The sequence below is a fragment of the Ambystoma mexicanum genome, chromosome 1p (assembly GCF_040938575.1).
Source record: "Ambystoma mexicanum isolate Mex_15411 chromosome 1p, UKY_AmexF1_1, whole genome shotgun sequence".
NCBI classification, from domain to species: domain Eukaryota; kingdom Metazoa; phylum Chordata; class Amphibia; order Caudata; family Ambystomatidae; genus Ambystoma; species Ambystoma mexicanum.
The window spans coordinates 83,791,521-83,812,202 of record NC_090921.1 but is presented as its reverse complement, the minus strand read 5'-3'; the positions used below and the strand labels follow the sequence as shown (position 1 = coordinate 83,812,202).

At 47.7% G+C, this 20,682-nt stretch overlaps 1 protein-coding gene across 2 annotated transcripts in view; it reads left to right on the top strand.

Annotated features, from left to right (window-relative positions):
- The window catches only part of KIF1C (kinesin family member 1C), a 1,865,342-nt gene that overhangs the window by 569,963 nt on the left and 1,274,697 nt on the right, over positions 1–20,682 (top strand). For both annotated transcript variants that reach the window (XM_069643618.1, XM_069643608.1), the window contains exon 9: positions 17,849–17,926. In XM_069643618.1, the coding sequence (XP_069499719.1) occupies positions 17,849–17,926 (78 nt within the window). The remainder of the gene's footprint in view (positions 1–17,848; positions 17,927–20,682) is intronic.

Here is a 20,682-nt window from a genome sequence, read left to right as displayed (position 1 = left end):
TCAACGCTTTTTGTGCAGGCTTTACCAGAGGTACCCCGTGCATCGGTGGATACTCCGAGGAAGGCCCTGAAGAAGTCAGTAAGGCCTGTATTTGAACCTTTTTCTGTGCCTCATCCAGGGATTTATTCCAGCCTCTGGATTACATATCTGAGGTGGATGAAGGGTCTGATGAAGGTTTGGTTCCTGATGAGGCTCCTGACGAACTCTTGTCTGGTCATAGCCAGTTTGAAGAACTGCGTCAGTCTTTGCACGACGCCAATGGTCTAGACACCTCTCCGGAGGTTGAGTTCGGTTGGCCTGAGCCTGGCTTCTTACGGTGGCTCATGTTGAGGGTGACGGAGTACCTGGGGTGGTCTGCGCCACCAGTGGATTTTCCGCAGGATGACCTGATGGATATCCTTGACCAAGTTCCACCCACTCACCCGGTGCTGCCATTTCACATGGCTTTACAGAGAAGGCTGGCGGCGGCTTGGAATGCTCCGGAGAGTCTCCCGGCAGTGAGCAAGTTGTTGCCGAAAAAATACCGCCCATCCAGTTGCGACCCCTGCTACTTGACTACGCAACCCGCCCCGGAGAGTTTGGTGGTGCAGACGGCTACGGCCCCAGCAAAGCAGGCGTCGTACCCTACCATCCCTCCGGCTATGGGCGACAAACGTTTTGATGGCTGGACAAAGAAAGTGTTTTTTTCAGGGGGTATGGCTTTACAGGCAGCCAACTCTGTGTGTGCCTTAGCATGTTTCACTCACACTCTGTGGATTTCTGTGTCTTTGGCGGCTGAACATCTTCCCGAAGGAGAGGAATGGGATGGTTTTCTTGCCCTCGTTCAGGATGGCAAGGATGCCATGTGTGAATCTGTTCAGTCGGGTCTGGACATGGCAGACTGTCAGCCGGTACATGGCGGCGAGCACCGTGAACCGCAAATGTGCGCCAGTCGGGTTTTGCTCCTGACGTACAAGCCCAGCTTCTCAACATGCCCTTTGAGGGTGTACATCTTTTTGGCAGCAAGGCTGACGAGAGCCTTGAGAGGTTGCAGACCTCCAAAGTTGCAGCAAAGTCGTTGAGTGCTGCAGTTCGTCAACCTCTGCCTTTTCGTCCTAGGTTTTAGGCAGAAACCTGTGCAGTTACCTTGGGGACCACTGCAAAAGATTTAGGACTACTGGTGGTTGGCAGTAAACCCAATTCGTAGCAGTCTGTACCACCCAGATTTACCTGGTAGCTGTGGCTGAGCAGTCAGACTTCTCTCAAGATGAGTTAGGCAGTATATAGAGTATACACAATAGGTACAGAGATACAGTAGTACAAGCAAACGCTGACCAGAGCTTTGGTGTAAAAGTATATAATTATTTATTTAGAGACACACTTGCAAATACACTAGCACAAAAAAGGTAAGTAAATTCAACACAGTCGCTATTATATACATATATATATATATATATACACACAACCCTAATTACTTATTAGACAAGTCTTAGTGAGAAACGCCACTTATTTTAAGACAGAGGTGAGCGCCTAACATAAGATGGCACTCTAATAAGTCATAGAAAAAGGGGGGAAAAAGGCAAAGTTATGAAAGCACACAAATTTCAATACTTTTCAAAGAACGACAGTGAGGCAGGTTAGGCAAAGTCTACTGGAGAGCAAGGAAGTTCAAATGCCAGGCCCACTCTTAGAGAGAGCAAGCAAAATGTGTCCACGATCACAGTCGGTTTATGCCCAAAGAGTCTTTGTAGATAGTTCACAAAAGATTGAGATCAAGTCAGGAAAAGTTAGTTAACAGGCCCCAGGCTAACCCAGGTTAGAAAGTCGAGTATTTACTGTCACCCAGAACGATTTGTCGCAAGGGAAGCCAGGCGGGACACAGTACCTGAAATGGGAAGAACGCTCCAGCGGGGGAGTACTTTCTGGCAGCGGGTGCAAGTCAGTGTTTCGTCCAGAGGAAGAGGTCTCGACGTGGATGAAAGCTGAAGGTTGTTGCACTGCCAGGGAAGAAACCAGCTGCGGAGATTCCCGGTTACAAGGTACTACCCTTTTCTTCGCGGTAGTGGTAAACTGTGGTATTCCGGTTGCCGGGGTGCTTGGCACAGGCAAGGCGGCCAAGAGATGGTCCAGGAAGGCGAAAAGACGGGCAAACTGGTTATCCCCACCAGTCAAAGGAAGAAGACTCTGTGGACTGGAGATATCCTCTGTCGTCGGGAAAAGTGGTGAGACGGTTCAGCAGGGCTCCACCGGCGGTGTCGTCATTGCAGATTGGCTCTGCTTCTCCCTCCTCGAATTCTTTAGGCCCTGTGGCGACTTCTGAAGTTCCAGTCCCCAAAGCCCTGCTTTTATGCAGAAAACCCCAATTCATTCATTCAGCCTAGCTGTCACTCAAACTTGATAAGTGGTGAGCCGGGCGGCTCACCACATGGGCCAATCACACAAGAATGCGACTTGAGTTGCCGAGGCAACTCAGTCCAGGGTGCCTAAACCCCCTCCCACACCCTCTGTGGTACCCAGACAGAGTGGCTTCTGTGGAGAAGCCTGCCAAAAAGTGGAACAAAGGGCTCGACTTGGTTGGGGTCACAGAAGCGAACACCAACGCCATTATTTTGGAACCAAGTTTCGGCAAAAAATACCAACCGGTGAATTTGTATTAATTTAATAAACCGGCGGTATGTTCGAGGCTATTTTAAAAAGTGCAAAAAAGAAGGTGGGTGAGGCGCGCACTCCCGGTCCTGGTCAATTGAACCTGTTGCAAAAAATATAAGTAGTAGCTGGGTCAAATCCCAAAATGGACAAATATTCACAGGGTTAGGTCCCTTCTGCTGCAAATTAGGTACTCAGTAATAACAGGGTTAAATCCCTCAGCTGCAGTTCTGTGGTCTGTAGTTGTTCTCCTCCTAGCGCTTTCTTATCTCAAATAATCATCAGGGAGGCTGTTGAGCAGGTGTGTCTAATTAGACTCAAAGGATTCTGGTAGCTGTAGTGAAAACGTTTTTTTCTGTTCAGGTGACCAGCAACCGACACCCCTCCAAAGCACAAGTCCTTCCCAAATTTGGGGGAGGGGAGAGAACCATCTTTATGATTCTCCAAAGTGGAGACCACAGAACTGCAGCTGAGGGATCTAACCCTGTTATTACTGAATACCTGATTTGCAGCAAGGGATCTAACCCTGTTAATACTGAGTACCTAATTTGCAGCAGAAGGGATCTAACCCTGTGAATATTTGTCCATTTGAAGGGATCTAACCTTGTGAATATTTGTCGAATTTGGGATGTGACCCAGCTACTTATTTTTTGCAACAGGTTCAATTGACCAGGACCGGGAGTGCGCGCCTCACCCACCTTCTTTTTTGTACTTAATGCTATGGGAGTCCCGGGCTCCAGAGGCAGCGCCACGGGGTGACTGTGCCCCACTTTGGAGAATCATAAAGATGGGTCTCTCCCCTCCCCCAAATTTGGGAAGGACTTGTGCTTTGGAGGGGTGTCGGTTGCTGGTCACCTGAACAGAAAAAAACGTTTTCACTACAGCTACCAGAATCCTTTGAGTCTAATTAGACACACCTGCTCAACAGCCTCCCTGATGATTATTTGAGATAAGAAAGCGCTAGGAGGAGAACAACTACAGACCACAGAACTGCAGCTGAGGGATCTAACCCTGTTATTACTGAATACCTGATTTGCAGCAAGGGATCTAACCCTGTTAATACTGAGTACCTAATTTGCAGCAGAAGGGAATCTAACCCTGTGAATATTTGTCCATTTGAAGGGATCTAACCCTGTGAATATTTGTCCAATTTGGGATGTGACCCAGCTACTTATTTTTTGCAACAGGTTCAATTGACCAGGACCGGGAGTGCGCGCCTCACCCACCTTCTTTTTTGTACTTAATGCTATGGGAGTCCCGGGCTCCAGAGGCAGCGCCACGGGGTGACTGTGCCCCACTTTGGAGAATCATAAAGATGGTTCTCTCCCCTCCCCCAAATTTGGGAAGGACTTGTGCTTTGGAAGGGTGTCGGTTGCTGGTCACCTGAACAGAAAAAAACGTTTTCACTACAGCTACCAGAATCCTTTGAGTCTAATTAGACACACCTGCTCAACAGCTTCCTGATGATTATTTGAGATAAGAAAGCGCTAGGAGGAGAACAACTACAGACCACAGAACTGCAGCTGAGGGATCTAACCCTGTTATTACTGAATACCTGATTTGCAGCAAGGGATCTAACCCTGTTAATACTGAGTACCTAATTTGCAGCAGAAGGGATCTAACCCTGTGAATATTTGTCCATTTGAAGGGATCTAACCCTGTGAATATTTGTCCAATTTGGGATGTGACCCAGCTACTTATTTTTTGCAACAGGTTCAATTGACCAGAACCGGGAGTGCGCGCCTCACCCACCTTCTTTTTTGTATTTATTTTAAAAAGTGGTAGTCTCGAACAAGGGAAAATCCCATAGGAATATATTTGCGGTCGAATATAAAAAGTAGTATCCACTGCCACCAGCCAAAACTCGGTCGGGGGGGGACTGGACAGTGCCCCCTTGAACAACAGACCCCGGGGCAATCGAATTGCCCCGACCAGTACGTCCACAATATGATGTTTTGTACTGGTTCTGTTCACAATTTGAGACTAGTAAAGCCAATGGTGACTTTACATGCCCTGGGAGACAGTAGTCAGTCCCAGGGTATGGAGTCTATGTTTGGGGGTCCCGACGACACCTCTGGGTTACTGCACGGAGGGTGCTGTGTAACCCACATATCAAAAACACATGAAGCCCTATGGGCTAAAGGACCCCATAGCCCATAGAACACATACAAAGTCAAAGGAACACCTCAAATCATGTCTAAGAGTGGGAGAAAAAGAGTCTCACTCTTAGCAGGAGAAAAAAATAAACCCCAAAAATCCAGCAAAGCTGCTCACTAGGTTTGGGAAATTAGCCTTTACAGAGAATTCTCCCTAACACTAGGGGACAGCAATGGAGGGGAGGTTCCTTTCGATACTACTCTTCCTTTGGTAGATCGAGGGGAGCTCCAAGTCAGAGAGCCACCGTAGGAGTACCAGATGTGGAAAACAAGGTACTCAAGGTGCCAAGACTGCTCGGGCAGTTGCCTCTTTGTCCTCAGGCACTGCCGCAGCCGCTTCAGCTCAGTCTTGAGGCCATGTCCCATGGTTCGCCGGTTGGGGGAAGGCTGGCGCAGCATCTTATAGAATGTTGTTCCATTACTTCAGATGTGTGGGTTCTGGAGATCATAGCCCACGGCTACTGTCATCCTTCCTGGCAGAGGCCTCACGACAGTCCATCAGGGAATCTCTCTTTGAAGAGTCCGGATCAGCTCCTTGTGCAGGGAATCCTATCTCTGCTTGAGAAAGGCGCCATAGAACTGGTGCCTGTAGCGGAGAGGAACAAGGGATGGTATTCCCCATATTTTTTGATCCTGAAAAAAGACTTGCGTGATTTGAACAAGCTCCTCAGGAAGAACAAGTTCAAGATGGTTACTCTTTCTCAAGTCCTCCAGGCCCTTCAACTTCAGGACTGGTTGGTGTCTCTCGACCTCAAGGACGCTTACTTTCATGTTCCGATTCATCCCAAGCACAAGAAGTACCTGAGGTTTGCGTTGGCGACTCGCATTTTCAGTTTCTGGTCCTGCCGTTCAGATTGACCTCCGCCCGACGGTCTTCACCAAGCTCATGGTGGTGGTGACAGCGTATCTCAGAAAAGGGGGAATTCATGTCTACCCCTACCTAGACGATTGGCTGATTAGGGCGCGCTCTCCCGAGCAAGCCCTGGATCAACTGTCAGTCACTTGCCACTCCCTTCACAAGCTGGGCTTCTCCCTCAATTTAAAGAAGTCCCACTTGACACCTACCCAGCGGTCTAGTACATCGGAGCAGTGCTCGACACATCTCTGGGGCAGTGTTCGCCTCCCCAGGTGAGCGCTCATCACATTCAGCAGATGGTGCACAAGTTTCAACATGCCCAGTGTCTCCCGGAGTTCGAGTTCTTGAGGTTGCTCGGCCTCATGGCATCCTGCATTCTTCTGGTGCCAGAGGCCAGGTTGCGGATGAGATCTCTGCAATGGGCTCTCAAGCTCCAGTGGTCGCAGTCCTCCGGCAGGATGTCGGACCCCGTTCAGGTGCTGCCCTTGGTCGCCCAGGATCTTCTATGGTGGGCCGTTGAAGGCAATCTGATGAAGGGGGCTCCATTTTGGCTACCCTGGCAGGAGGTGACGATCGTGACGGACGTGTCCCTCACGGGATGGGGAGCTCATGCCAACGAGTTGAGTCAGCGGTCGTTGGTTTCCGTCGGAGAGCTTTTCTGCCGTCTCTGCGGGGGAAGAATGTCCCGATTATGACGGACAATACAGTGGCCATGCACTGCCTCAACAAAAAAGGGGGGGCAGGGTCACTCATTGTGCAGGGAGGCGATGCAGCTCTGGGCCATCCAGTAGGAAATTTCGATCTCGGCAGTTCATCTAGCCGGAGACGAAAACGCGGCGGCGGACGCTCTGAGTTGCTGATTCTGAGACCCAGTTTGGCTATACTGGTGGGACTTGTCTGTTGCCCTTGCTCTGGTTCGCATGTTCAGGTTAATCCTTCCCCGGGTCTTTGTTAGGGAGAATTCTCTGTTTAGGGTAATTTCCCAAACCTAGTGAGTCCTCCAGCAACTTCGCTGGATTTTTGGGGTTTATTTTTTTCTCCTGCTAAGAGGGAGACTCTCTTTCTCCCACTCTCAGGCATGATTTGAGAACGTCCTTTGACTTTGTAATATGTTTTATGGGCTATGGGATCTTTTACTCCATAGGCTTCATGTGTTTTTGGTATATGTGTTACACAGCACTCTCAGTGGAGTAATACAGGGGTGTCATAGTGACCCCCAACAGACTCCATACCCTGGGACTGACTGTCTCCCAGGGCATGTAAAGTCACCATTGACTTTACTAGTCTTAAATTATGAACAGAACCAGTACAAACCATCATATTGTGGAAGTACTGGTAGGGGTAATTCGATTGCCCCTGGGTCTGTTTTTCAAGGGGGCACTGACCAGTCCCCCCTTGTCAAGTTTCTGGCTGGTGGCAGTGGTTACCACGCAAAATTTTCCACCGGAATATTTCCTATGGGATTTTCCCATTCATTTTAAACGCACCACTTTTTTGGTGCATTGTTAAAGATACCGCCGGGTTATTTATTTAATATTTATTCCCCGGTTGGGTATTTTTGCCAGGACTCGGTTTTAAAATGGCGTTTGTGTTCGCCTCTGTAACTCCAACCCAAGTCGAGCATTTTGTTCCACTTTTGGCAGGCTTCTGCATAGAAGCCTCCAAAAGTGGTGCCACTCTGTCTGGGTCCACAGGATGTGTGGGAGGGGGCGGGGGAATAGGCACCCTAGACTGAGTTGCCTCGGCAACTCAAGTCACAACTCTTGTGTGATTGGCCCAGTGGTGAGCCGCCCGCTCACCACTTAGCATGCTTGAGTGACAGCTAGGACTGATGAATGGTGGTTTTCTGCATAGAAGCAGGGCTTTGGGGACTGGAACTTGAGAAGTCGCCACAGGACCTAAAGAATCCGAAGAGGGAGAAGCTGAGCCGATCTGCAACAACGACACCACCGGTGGAGCCCTGCTGAACCGAACTCACCACTTCCCAACGACAGAGATCTTCCTCCAGTAGAGTCTTCTTCCTTTGATCTGGTGGGGTTAACCAGTTTGCCTTTTTTCACCTTCCTAGATCGTCTCATGGTCGAATCGCCCGTGCCAAGCACCCCGGCGGCCAGATAGCCACGCTTCACCACTACCGTGAATAAAAGGATAGTACCTTTTAACCGTGAAACTCTGCGGCTGGTTTCTTCCCTGGCAGTGCAACGACCTCCAGCTTTCCTCCACGTCGAGATCTTCTCTTCTCCTGGACGAAGCACCGACTTGCACCCGCTGCCAGGAACAACTGCCCCCGCTGGAGCTTTCTCACCATTTCAGGTACTGTGTCCCGCCTGGTCTCCCTTGCAACAGACTGTTCAAGGTGTCCCGTAAATCCTTGACTCTCTATCCTGGGGTGACCTTGGACCTGTTAACTAACTTTTCTGAACTGATCCAACTCCTTTTGGAACTATCTGCAAAGACTTTTAAAGTGTACTTCAACTGTGTGATCTTGGGCACATTCCGCCTTGCTCTCTCCAAGAGTGGGCCTGGCCTATGAACTTTTTGGCTCTACAGTAGACCCTGCCTTTCTTGACTTGTTGTGGATCTTTAAAAGTGTTGGTATTGTGTGTTTTCCTATTTCTGCCTTTTCTCTCCCTTTTTAAATCATTATTGGAGTGCCATCGATGGTTACGCGCTCACCTCTGCTTTGTTAAATAAGTGGTGTACTAACATAGACTTGTCAAATAATTAATTAGGGAGGTGTATATATTTCTAGTGACTGTGTTTGAACTTGCTTGACATATTAATGCCAGTGTATTTTTACAAGTGTGTTTTTCAAATTAATTATATACTTTTATACCAAAGCTCTGATCAGTGTATGCTTGTGCTACTGTATTTTTGTACCTAATGTGTATACTCTATATACTGCCTAACTCTTCTTGAGAGAAGTCTGACTGCTCAGCCACAGCTACCAGGTAAATCTGGGTGGTGCAGACTGCTACCAATTGGGTTTACTGCTAACACCTGTAGTCTTAAACTTGTTGCAGTGGTCCCTAAGGGAACTGCACAGGTTTCTGCCTAACAGTCTTCCTTGTCCTGCTGATGGTACTCTTCATCTGCTATTCTGTGCCATCATGGATCTCCAACACAGTCCTAATGCAGGGGTTTTTGCGGGTGTACCATCCACATTTGCTTACTGAGCTGCCAGGGTCTGCTGTATGCAGGTTCCACAGTCGTCCTAGAACTATCGCTGTCAGTGATTCCTCTTTTGGATGATAGGTTCCATTCCTGTGAAGGACAATGTTTGTCTTTTGGGCTGAATGGGTCATTGCTGGTTCAGGGTTCTAGCCCCTGAATCCTACCATCACCCTGTAAAAAGAAGCGTTAACTGACAAGCTTGTTCTGCTTTCCTGGAATGGTCTTTTCCAGGAAGTAACACTGTAAGTTCTTAAATCTGGATGTATAGGTTGATGAGTGTGGGGGGGGGCTCTCCGAGGCAGAGCATCTCTGCAGGTAGACTAACTGTATTTGCTCATTGATTTGCATTGGGGGCTGCGTCCTGCTTGGCTGCATTCTGTCCTGGGGCTGGGACCTGGCCCTGCATCTCTTCTTGTGGGTCTTCTCTGGTGTTTCCTCTTGACCTGTTGAGAGGAACTAGGCCTTACCTGACTTTCATCTGTAAAGGACCGGAGGGGGGTGTCTATACTCCTGGTCTCTATATGGTAGAGGAGAGGCACAGAGGACCTCAGCCAAGATTCTCTATTGTGGTAGCAATGGACAGCCATCAAGCCCTAGCTTCTCAGGAGGTGATGCGGGCTGGTTCTTAAGTACAGTGTATTCCCCAAGCACCCACAAAGGAATGTCCGCACACTGTATTAGTTAAAACAGTCTTTATATAATGAATATTCAAGGTTATGTACAATATCACGATAACTCACTTTGTACTCGGTTATCTATAATGGCAAATATACAGTTCTACGTGGTACCACAGTTGCTATTAGATCTCTTTAAAGTGCATCAACTGTACCGTAAAATGTCACACAAATCAGTTCGTAATGGAAACCAACAATAGATATAAGAGGAAAGCAGTTGGTTAGAACAAGTGGCAGAATACTGGTCCTGTTATCGAGACCGTTATGTGTGGAGATCCCCCCCACCTGGGCAACCTGTAGAATAAAGATGTGTCACAAGCCCTGTCCATATATTGTTCACAAGAGTCTTTCTGCAACCCCAAAGTACCTGGCGTTGTAGCATTCCTCGTCTGGGTATCGACAGCCCTTCTTGAGTGCCCTCCCTTTAAGGCAGGAGTAACGTGTCGTTGAATGTCCGGCGAAGAACAGGGTGAACTACAGCAGTGAAGTGGCAGCTTCTTTCCTAGCAGTGCTCGTCGACAGGGAAGCGTAAACATCTACAAGGAAGAGGCATGCGGGGCACCTCAATGTCGATGGTTCTTGATCGTAAAGAGTTTGAAGAACTGTGGCCAAGCAAGGGCGTCGAGTCGTCGGCGTCTGTGGGCTTTGGGTGTTGGGGAAACCCACCTGCAGATGCACCTCGGCGTGTCGACAGCCTGGCCTTCTCTGGCAGGATAAGGCGGGCGGCGGTGCGGACGAGCGCGTCCGTGAATTGAAGGTTGTTCGGAAACGGGAGCACGGCGGCTCCGGTCGCCGACAGTTGTCATAGACTGTGGCAGACAACAGTCCGGGCGCTTCTCTTTGGGATTCCGCGGCATTCCCCGTCTCCGGTCGGCAGCCTGTCGTAGGTCTGTCTACCAGGGAGCTTTGGCAAAGATCAGCTGGTGCACGATGGTCCCTCGTAGCTCGGGAAGAGGGCGCCTTACCAGGTCCTCTCTGGATCAGTCCTTGGAGACACAGCAGCTTTGAGATCGACGAAGTAGAGCAGCAGCAAAACAGCTCTTCCTGCAGGGCTTTAAGGTTAAGCTTCAGGGTTACTCCAGTTACTTGTCGTATTGGACTTCAGCTTCTGAACACGAATTCTAGCAGTGAGAGGCCCCCAGATATACTAGTTGATCTCCCATTTTTTCTGCTGGGTCACACTCGGGCAACCAATCGGTCAGAAGGGCGTTCATGCAGGCAGGCAGCCAATCGGGTGCATAGTGCATTCAGGCCATTCACTTCTCTCCAGACACACACAACAAGTTATGTGTATTGGGACAAGCACCCAGCCATTCAACACTCTACATGCATTCATACCAGTTTCGGGCAAGGCTATTTCAGTCATTGTGTCAAACACCAGAAACTAGACATCCACAACAAGAATTGCATATTCGTCACACACTCCTTTCACCCAGGTCCCACCCACAGGTGTACCCACAACATACGGTCGTTGGGAAGGCTCCAGCCAGTCTGGTCGGCACTTCCCCACACTACTATATATTGAACTTCCACCCAACAGCGAGTCAGGGGGAAGGGACAGAGTCAGGGCTTCCTGGGACTTCGGGAAGATCAAGGTAACAGGCGATGGAGGGCAAGAGGCCACAGGGGCCATCTTGACTCCATCAGGAATCTACCAATTCCAATGACGGGGCCTGGGCAACCCAAAATGGAGGCCGCTCAGGACACCAGTTAATTCAGCACAGAGTTGCCACCAGCCCGTACCCTACTCTGTGGGCCACCCACAGGTGCCCAAAAGCATACACTAGGGGCACAGGGTTGTACCCTCACCCATGGGTGCCATAAGGGTATCCCATGAGTTTGTACACCAAACCAAAAGAGAGCTGCACTGCCTGGGGTCTCACAAGAACTCCTGCACGGAAAACACGACAGAACACGCGATATAAAGCAGTAAAGGAGAAGGATACAGAGGCCCTGTCCCCCCAATGCATTTCCAGCATCACATCATCATAGTCACAAATCATCCTATGTATTTGATTCCATTGGTTTCTATGGGACACGTTTTCAACTGTCACAAGTGACACAGTGAAGTGCTTAAATTAACTCTAGGGCCTTTCACAGGAGCTGCTGTACAAATCTGGAATGCACTGCCTGCTAAGCTACGAACGATCTTAGACTACTTAAAATTCTGAAAAGCTGTCAAAACATGGTTATGGAAAATTACTTTAAATTAGGTTGTATTGAATCATTTTTATCTGAAAATGTTTTGTGTAAAATGTAATGGCGGATTTTAGCTAGATATATTGGACTGAGCTGCTTTTACAAAGGGGATTTTAAAGGTTGTTGACTAGGGCATTTTATGTATTGTTTTATTTGGTGGTTAATGTTCTGATACTTGTTTGCCCATTTCATGCTATATAAAACTGGAAATAAATACAAAATAGGGCTCTGGAGTTTTCCAGCAAGCCCGGCATTCCTATTGACTAGCCCTGTTTTATTATGGATTTTGTTTACAAATCTGCCTCATGTTTACACATCTGTCTCAGGGTTTAAACTCTATCACTGGGTATTAATTTGGTTTATGTATGTGAAGTGTAATATGCCCACTGGGCCTAGATGGTGTGAGACTAAAACATATCCTGTATTTTCGTAGCCCTCCTTGCTTCTTTGTTGGATATTGTGTACCTCGGTCTGCTACCTCTACCACGGTGCTTTGTGCATATGTATTTTGTGTGACGAAAATCTGTGAATTAAGTCTGTGGCTTCTTGGATCATAATCATGACTGTTTTACTGTATGGTCTATTGTTACGGTCTACTTGGCTCTAAAGGTCTGAATGTGCAGTGTTTGCCACCAGGTATCAGACTTTAAGTTTCGGCTAAACAGTCAAACGTCTTTCCTGCGCATTCACAGTTTTCATATCTACACTATGCTCTGCTGTGTTATATTTAATCCAATTACTTATTTTTCCTAACATTGATATTGTGTGTGTGACCATGTAATAAGTGTGTATTTTTAAGTATATTAGTGTGGTGTATTCTCATCTGGTGACTACTGTAAATATTTGTACCGCGCTGCTAACGATTCTTCCTCCTGAAGTTAGGCCGGACTGCTCTGCTTCACTTACCATGAGAGGTAGGTCTTTTCATTTGGGTTACACACTGTTAACCACTAGGTTGGATGGCTTTACAGCCATCAACAGGGGGCTGTGCAAATATCTCCTTAACAGGGCCCCCAGACTTGATGTGCTTGGATTTGTTTATGGCAAAACTGAGGGTAGGAATCGAAGAGTGATCGCAGGCTGTAGGTGAGTAAACCAGCTGTCCTGCTTCCCAGGTCCTAACTTGCCATTCTTAGATAGCCAACTCCTTTCGTAAAGATCTAATGAACGCAGTGCTGGTGCCAGTCGAAATGATATGGCATATCTTACGTCAGAAATCTGGCAGTGAAGGGAACAGCTTCTCGCTCATTCGGGGTCTGCTGATTTAGGAGCCGGGGCTCAGAGTGGGGAACACTGAGGGATTTAGCAGTTGTTCTGTGGAACATTTTTGCCTGGTGGCTTCCCACGGCTTCAGGGTCCACATTAATTCAGGATACTGGGTTGCAATTGTTAGGCGGAATCCTGTGCGGTGCCCTTTTGGACCACTACACACGATTAAGACTACAGGTGGCAATACAAGTTTTACCTTTGGTACAGCCTGTACTACTATGTTAAAGTGGTAGCAGTAGCGGAGCAGCCAGGCTTATCTCAAGAGTATATGAGCAGTAGCAGAGATTCCCCAAAAGGACCACAATTACTGTGACTCAAGCAAACACTGACTCAAGGTTTCAGGTAAAAAATAGAAGTACATTTATTTTAAACCATTTGTTATAAACATGACACTTCTATTAATTCAAAAAGCACACGTAAAATACACTATCACTAACCAATTCACTTTGTACGGTATACTTCAAGGTAAGTACCCTGTGTTTTAGTGGGCCGGTGTTGCGAAGCAAAAGACGTTACTGGGAATACACTTGCAATCACTTTTTGACAGTACTGCCAGTTCGGTCTTACTAAAGAAACACCTATCCGTGGCAAGAAATGTTACCGGGGCAAAAACAAACTTAGCACCTGGGACACCCAGAGAGAGTTGGGGACAAAAATCATAGGCAATTCTTTTGTCAAGGCAGACAGAACCAGAGAACACTCTTGGACAGAAATTCAAAAGTCAATGGGCCGGAGCCAGTGTCAAGTGGAACCGGGTTCCAGTGGAGCCAGTGTCCGATGGAACGGTGTTGGCGCTGATCACACAGTCAGATAGTTCACGATTCAACGTAGCCAGGAGTACTTAGATATTGTCAACAGAGGAAGCAAAAGTTATAAGAATGAGGGAAGACAAGGGCAAGCCTTGTAGGCGAAGAAAAGGGATTCACCCCAATTCCTCGATCAGAACACAGTGCCTTATTCAATGAAAAGGCTGGTGCCATGGCAGTTGTTCCTAGTAGTTTTCCTGCAGACCCTCGGTTCCTGGAGCTTCGATCCGAAGGAGGACGTCTGGAGGGGTCTGCACCACACAGGGATGAAGCAGGCAGCAGCGACGGTGAATAAAAGGTGCGCTCCTTAAAAACAGGATGTTAGGCAGAAACCTGTGCAGTTCCCTCTGGGACCACTGCAAAAGATTTAGGACTACAGGTGTTTGGCAGTAAACCCACTTGGTAGCAGTCTGTACCACACAGATTCACTTGGTAGTTGTGGCTGAGCAGTCAGACTTCCCTCAAGAAGAGTTAGGCAGTATACAGAGTATTCACAATAGGTCGAAAGAACACAGTAGAACAAGTAAGCACTGACCAGAGCTTGGTGTAAAAGAGATATAATTATTTATTTAAAACCACATCTAGAAAAACACACAGGCACTAATAGTAAGCAATTCAAAAATGCGGTCACTAAAAGATATACACTCCCTTAGAAGAATATTAGACAAGTCTTAAGTAAAGCCCCACTTATTTTCAGACAGCAGTGAGCGCTTAACGCAGATGGCACTCTAATAATTCGTTTAAAAAGGGAGAGAAAAGCAGAGAATAATATGAAACAGATCCCAACACTTTCGTAAGATCAAAGCAAGAGAGGAAGGCAAATAAAACCGTGAAGTTAGAGTTCAGTAGGCCGGATCCACTTTAAGAGGATCAGAACGAAATGTGTCCAAGGTCACCCGGTTGAAGTGCACAAGAGTCTTGCAAAGGTTCAAAAAGAGTTGGACCAAAAGAAAGGGACCAGTTAGAGGGTCAAGGCGGCCAGCCCAGTCCAGAAGGTTAAGGGGTTATTATTACCTTGTAGCAATCTTTAGAAAGGGAGGCCTGGCGGACATGGTACCTTAAAGTGGTGAGAATACTCCAGCGGGGACAGTTGTTCCTGGCAGCGGGTGCTTCGTCCGGGGGAAGAGAGGATCTCGTCGGGGAGGAAGACAGGAGTCCGTTGCACTGCCAGGGAAGAAACCAGCCGCAGAGTTCTCAGGTAAAAGGAGCGGTCCTTTTATTCGCGGTCCAGTGGTAAGTGGCTATCCGGTTGCCGGGGTGCTTGGCACGGGCAATTCGACCACAAGACGTCCTGGGATGCGAGGAAAAGAAGGTAAACTGGTTGTGCCCACCAGTCGGGGGAAGAAGCCACTCCAGCCAGGAGATCTTCTTCTCTGTCGTCGGGAAGTAGTGAGTCGGTTCCGCAGGGCTCCACCGGTGGTGTTGTCGTGGTAGGTCGGCTCCGCTTCTCCGTCGTCGGATTCTCAGGTCCTGTGGCGACTTCTGAAGTTCCAGTCCCCAAAGCCCTGTTTTTATGCAGCACGCCCCCATTCACTCAGCCTAGCTGTCAATCAAACATGCTAAGTGGTGAGCCGGCCGGCTCACCAGTGCGACTTGAGTTACCAAGGTAACTCAGTCCAGGGTGCCTAAACCCCCTTCCACACCCCCCTGTGGTACCCAGACAGAGGGGCACCACTTTTGGAACACAAACGCCATTTTAGAATAGAGTCCTGGCAAAAAATACCAACCGGCGAATTAATATTAAATAAACAAACCGACGGTATGTTCGAGGCTATGAGAATTAAATAATTAAAGTTGGTAGCCTTGAACAATGGGAAAATCCCATTGGGATATATTCGCGGTCGAATATAAAGTATTTTCCACTGCCACCAGCCAAAACTCGATCAGGGGGGACGGGGACGTGCCCCCTCGACTAACAGACCCTGGGGCAATCGAATTGCCCCGACCAGTACGCCCACAATGTGATGGTTTGTACCGGGTTCTGTTAATAATTTGGGACTAGTAAAGCCAATGGTGACTTTACATGCCCTGGGAGACAGTAGTCAGTCCCAGGGTATGGAGTCTATGGTGGGGTGTCGCTATGACACCCCTGTGTCACTGCACGGAGGGTGCTGTGTAACACACATAGTAAAAACACATGAGACCCTATGGAGTAAAGGACCCCATAGCCCATAAAACACATTAACAGTCAAAGGAACAACATAAATCATGTCCAAGAGTGGGAAAGAGAGTCTCACTCTTGGCAGGAGAAAAAAAAACAAACTCCAGAAATCCAGCAAAGCTGCGGGGGGACTCACTAGGTTAGGAAATTCAGCCTAAAGAGAGAATTCTCTCTAACACAGGAGAGTCTCTTCAATTGGCTATCCGGACCACTACAGCAGTGTGCAGCGATTTTGACCACAAAGAGGGTCCTCTGGCTGTAGAAAATGAGCTGGTTATCCCCACCAAGCTCAAGACAAGAAGACACCGGACTGGATCTTCTCTGGTCGTCGAAGGGTAGATAGCTCAGGACTGCAGCAGGGCTTCACCAGGACAGGATAGTTGCAGCAGCCAACCTCTTCTCCGCTTCTCTTCGGTTCCTTGTAGTTCGTGGGGCGACTCTGACTTCTAGCCCAAGAGACCTGTCTTTTATGCAAAAATCCCCCATTCACACAGCCTGGCTGTCAATCACGCAGCAGGGGGGTTGTCGGGCCTGGACAACCACCTCAGCCAATCATGGCAAAGTGCGACTTGGGTTTCCTAGGATACCCTGTGCAGGGGGTGACTACACCCTTCCCTCACATTCAGCCCACCTAGACACCCAGGCGCCTAGAGGAGGGCTTCTTGGCAGAAGCCTGCCAAAAGACAGTGAACAAAGAAGGCAAACCTGGTTTGCCGTGCAAAGTAAAACACAAGAAGGATTTTCACAAAAAGAAATGACGAATAAACCCGACCAGAGCCAAAAGAAAAAGTATTTGGTCAAGCGGGTTTAAGTTCGAGGCCAATATAATAGCCTAAAATTATACCACGTTTATATAGTATAATCACGGTAGAAATGTTAGGGTAGATACCACTGCCACCAGCCAAGTCTAAATGTTAAAAGAGCAAAACAATGCTCTAGGAGGTACAGATAAAAAGGGCTAAGGATTAACCCTTTCCAGTACTCCATGTAAGATGGGGTGTACTAGATCTGTGGTCAAATGACTAAAGTTAATGGCAACTTTACCCTTTTCTGGGGGACAGTAGTCAGCCTCAGAAATGGAGTCAGTGGGAAGCCTAAAAGATAACCCTGTGTCACTGCACTGAAGCTGCTGTGTAACACACACAAGAAGGGGGCTACTGAAGTGGTGTACTCCAGAGTCCACATACACAAAAACAGATGAAAATACATATGCCAAAACACAAGTAAGAGTGGGAAAAAAAGGTACACTCTTACCGAGTGGAAAAATAAACTCCAGAAATCCAGCAAAGCTGCTGAGGGACTCACTAAGTAAGGGAAATTGGCCATTGAATGAGAATTCTCCCTAACAGTAATGCACAGAGCTTTCCCTGATGACTTCAACTCCATTCGGTTGCAAATCAGGCCACATCCTTTTTCTTATTTTTTTAATTTATTTATTTTTTTTTTTTTTTGGGTAATCTTTCCTTGATCTTCATTACTTAAAGTATACCCATCTACTAAATGTATATATTTACAAACTCAAAGACTGAATTCTCTCTTGGATGTTCAGCCATCAACCGGTTAATCCAGTTGTGGTTTCTAAGTTATGAAAGTTTTGAAACTCAAGCAGTAGAGAACACCAAACTATGTAATTTTTTATGGTGAGTAAAGATGTATAGACATGCCCTTTTGCATCTCTTCATTTCTATGAAAAAGGCTTGCCAAATGGGTGCGAGTCCAGAAGCTCACAGGAGATGTTTTTGTTTACACTGATCAACTTTACAAATACAAAATGTTTTGGACAAAAGTATCACACATCAGTCAAGGTAAACCAGGCCAAACTCATTCTAAAAATGCAAGAAAACAAATGTAATATTTCTAGGTGTCCTGTGTGCTGCGTGATGGAAATGTTTCTGACTCGTGCTTTCTTTACTTTCTTTCTGAAATAGGTCAGTAAAATAAGTCTGGTGGATTTGGCAGGAAGCGAAAGAGCAGACTCATCTGGTGCCAAGGGTGTACGGTTAAAGGTAATATGCTGTATTTAAACGTTCATATTTAATGTATGACAGACATGTATGTGACGTTGGAGTGGGCGAATCTTGCAAATATTTCCTCTGTAATTTAGGGCACTCTTACACACCCATAGCAGTGAGTTAAATGTACCTGGTTAAAACCACAATCTTGCATTCATTTTTTTTTATCAAGCACATTTTATGGAAATACAAGGAGAAATAATCCAATAAAAAAACCTCATCATTTCACCCCAAGCCCTAGCCTTTTTTGGCCGATACATTTCTACATTATAACAAAGAAGGCAAAAGGACACCTTCGAAGGGATTGTGTCCTCCGACGTATTCCTCATCTTAGATATCTCCTTCCAACTCTGCTGGCCTCGGAAAATTTTTTCTTTAGAGGGTGCTGCGCGTCGATGGCTTCTTCTTCGGAACCGACAACTCCTCGATCCGGCTTCAAAAAATGCCGAGATTGTGGGGAAAAGATGTCGCTGACTGACCCTCACAGAGTTTGTGGAGTTTGGGAGATGAACACCATTGTTCGGAGTGCGAGGACTGTATGTCCATGACAGCTAAGGCCCTGAAGGAGCGTAGGGGGAAGCTGGAGAAAGGTAAGACTTTTAAAGCTTCTTCTTCGTCGACGAAGTCGTGACATTCGTCTCCTCGTCACCATTCGCGCTCCAGATCTCGGAGTGGGTCTCATTCCTCGAGATCAAAGCACTCGAAGATCCCCTTCTCCGTCTTCCTCTTCCTCTGTTTCGCCAAAGAGAATCCCGTGCCCCACGAAACATAGTTCCCGGGCTGAATGGGAGGAATTCCGCAAAAATATCATGAGCGTCTTCGAGAAAGCGGCCTCGACCCCCTCGAAGACTGCCGAGAGCGATGCTCTGGTCGAAAGACCCGAAGGTAAAAAATGCTGCGAGTCGCAGTACCCGGCGAAGGAAACCTCTCGAGCGCGTCACGAACCCTCGAGTAGGACTATGACCTCCAAACCTTCCTCGAAGGTTCCGTCAACACCGTCGACAATGGTTCAGTCGACGTCGATGTCTTTGACGCCGTTGTCGAAGGGACCTTCGACACACGAGTCTGTCGACTCGACGTCGACGCCAAGAAAAGTCACGGTTACGACACACCCAGTGACTATCCCCAGGTCCTCAATGTCGATGGCTTCGAGATTGTCAAGCAGAATCCCAATTCTGTCGAGGTCATCGAGGCCTCCGCCTTTGTTTTCGACGCTACGCTCGAAGCCTTCGGCGTCAACGACATCGACGTTTTCGAGGGCGATTATGACAAGTTCGGCACCCTCTTCCTTGGAAATGGGGTTTACACCCTTTATGAGTTCAGAACAATTAAGAACTATGTCCTCAATTATGGAAGAGGGTGAATTGTCTGAACAGGAAGACACATTTGAGTTGCAGGGACCTGTAACCCCAATTAGAGAGGAATTTTCCTCTGAAGAACGCAGGTTAAAGGATCTTCATGATTCCTTACATATGAGGCAAGTGGGTTAGACAACTCCCCTGAGGTGGAGTTTGCTAGGCCAGACCCGGGGGAGCATGCTGAAACCCCCTATAGAGCCTTAATGGCCAGGATCACAGAGTTTATGGGGTGGTCTGCACCTTCACAATCTTTCCAACAAGATGACCTCACGGATATTCTTGACAAAGGCCCACAGGAGGATCCTGTGGTGCCTTTTCATAAAGCTCTTCAGAGGAAGATTATGACGAACTGGGAAACCCCAGATGTCGTCCCGGCAGTAAATAAAAAACTGTCTACAAAATACAGGGTATCCTCTACAGACCCGGAGTTTTTGTCAAAACACCCATCCCCAGAAAGTCTGGTGGTACAGGCAGCATCCTCTACCGATGTCAAGACGGCTTATCCTACCATCCCACAGGACAGGGACGATAAAAAATATGATGCTTTGGCAAAGAAAGTTTTTTCGGCATGTAGCATGGCGTTAAAATCTGTTAATGCTACTTGCACCCTTGCTAGATTCAGCCATACACTTTGGGAGTGTGCTTCTACAGCGGCTGACTGCATCCTGGAGGGAGAAGAAAGGGATGCGTTCCTGAATATCATACAGGATGGTAAAGACGCTATGTGCGAATCCCTCCAGACGGGCATTGATTCGGCTTACCGTATCAGCAGAGCAATGGCGGCAAGTACAACAACCAGGAGATTCGCTTGGTTGAGAAAGTCTGGTTTTGCCCCAGATGTGCAAGCCAGGCTCTTGAACATGCCATTCGATGGCTCTTCTTTGTTCGGGAAAAAGGCGGATGACAGTTTAGAGAAACTGCAAACTTCAAAAGTAGCAGCAAAATCCCTAGGCGCTGCAATCCATCAGACACCTTTTCGTCCCACAGGAACCTCTGCGAGGGGCAAGTCCTTTCGCTTCTACTCCGCATTCGGAAGAGGTAGAGGACGACCGGCTCAAAGGGGACAAAGAAGAACTACCCGAGGTGGACGGGGTAGATATTCAAAAGCCGCAGAAACAGCAGGTGCCTCTTTACCATCGGCATCTGCATCAGCCGCCCAAAAACCACTCTGAGGACTTCCCTCACAAGACACCTGTAGGAGGCAGGTTGACTCAACATCTGGCGGTATGGCAGGCTATCACGTCAGATGCTTGGGCATTGGAAACAGTTGCCCAAGGTTACTGCCTGCCTTTCCTACGTATACCTCAGAGTCATCCACCGGGGATCAGCTCTCAGAAAGCTCCAGATCCGCTCCTTTTGCAGGAAATTTTGGACCTGCTAGAGAAAGGTGCC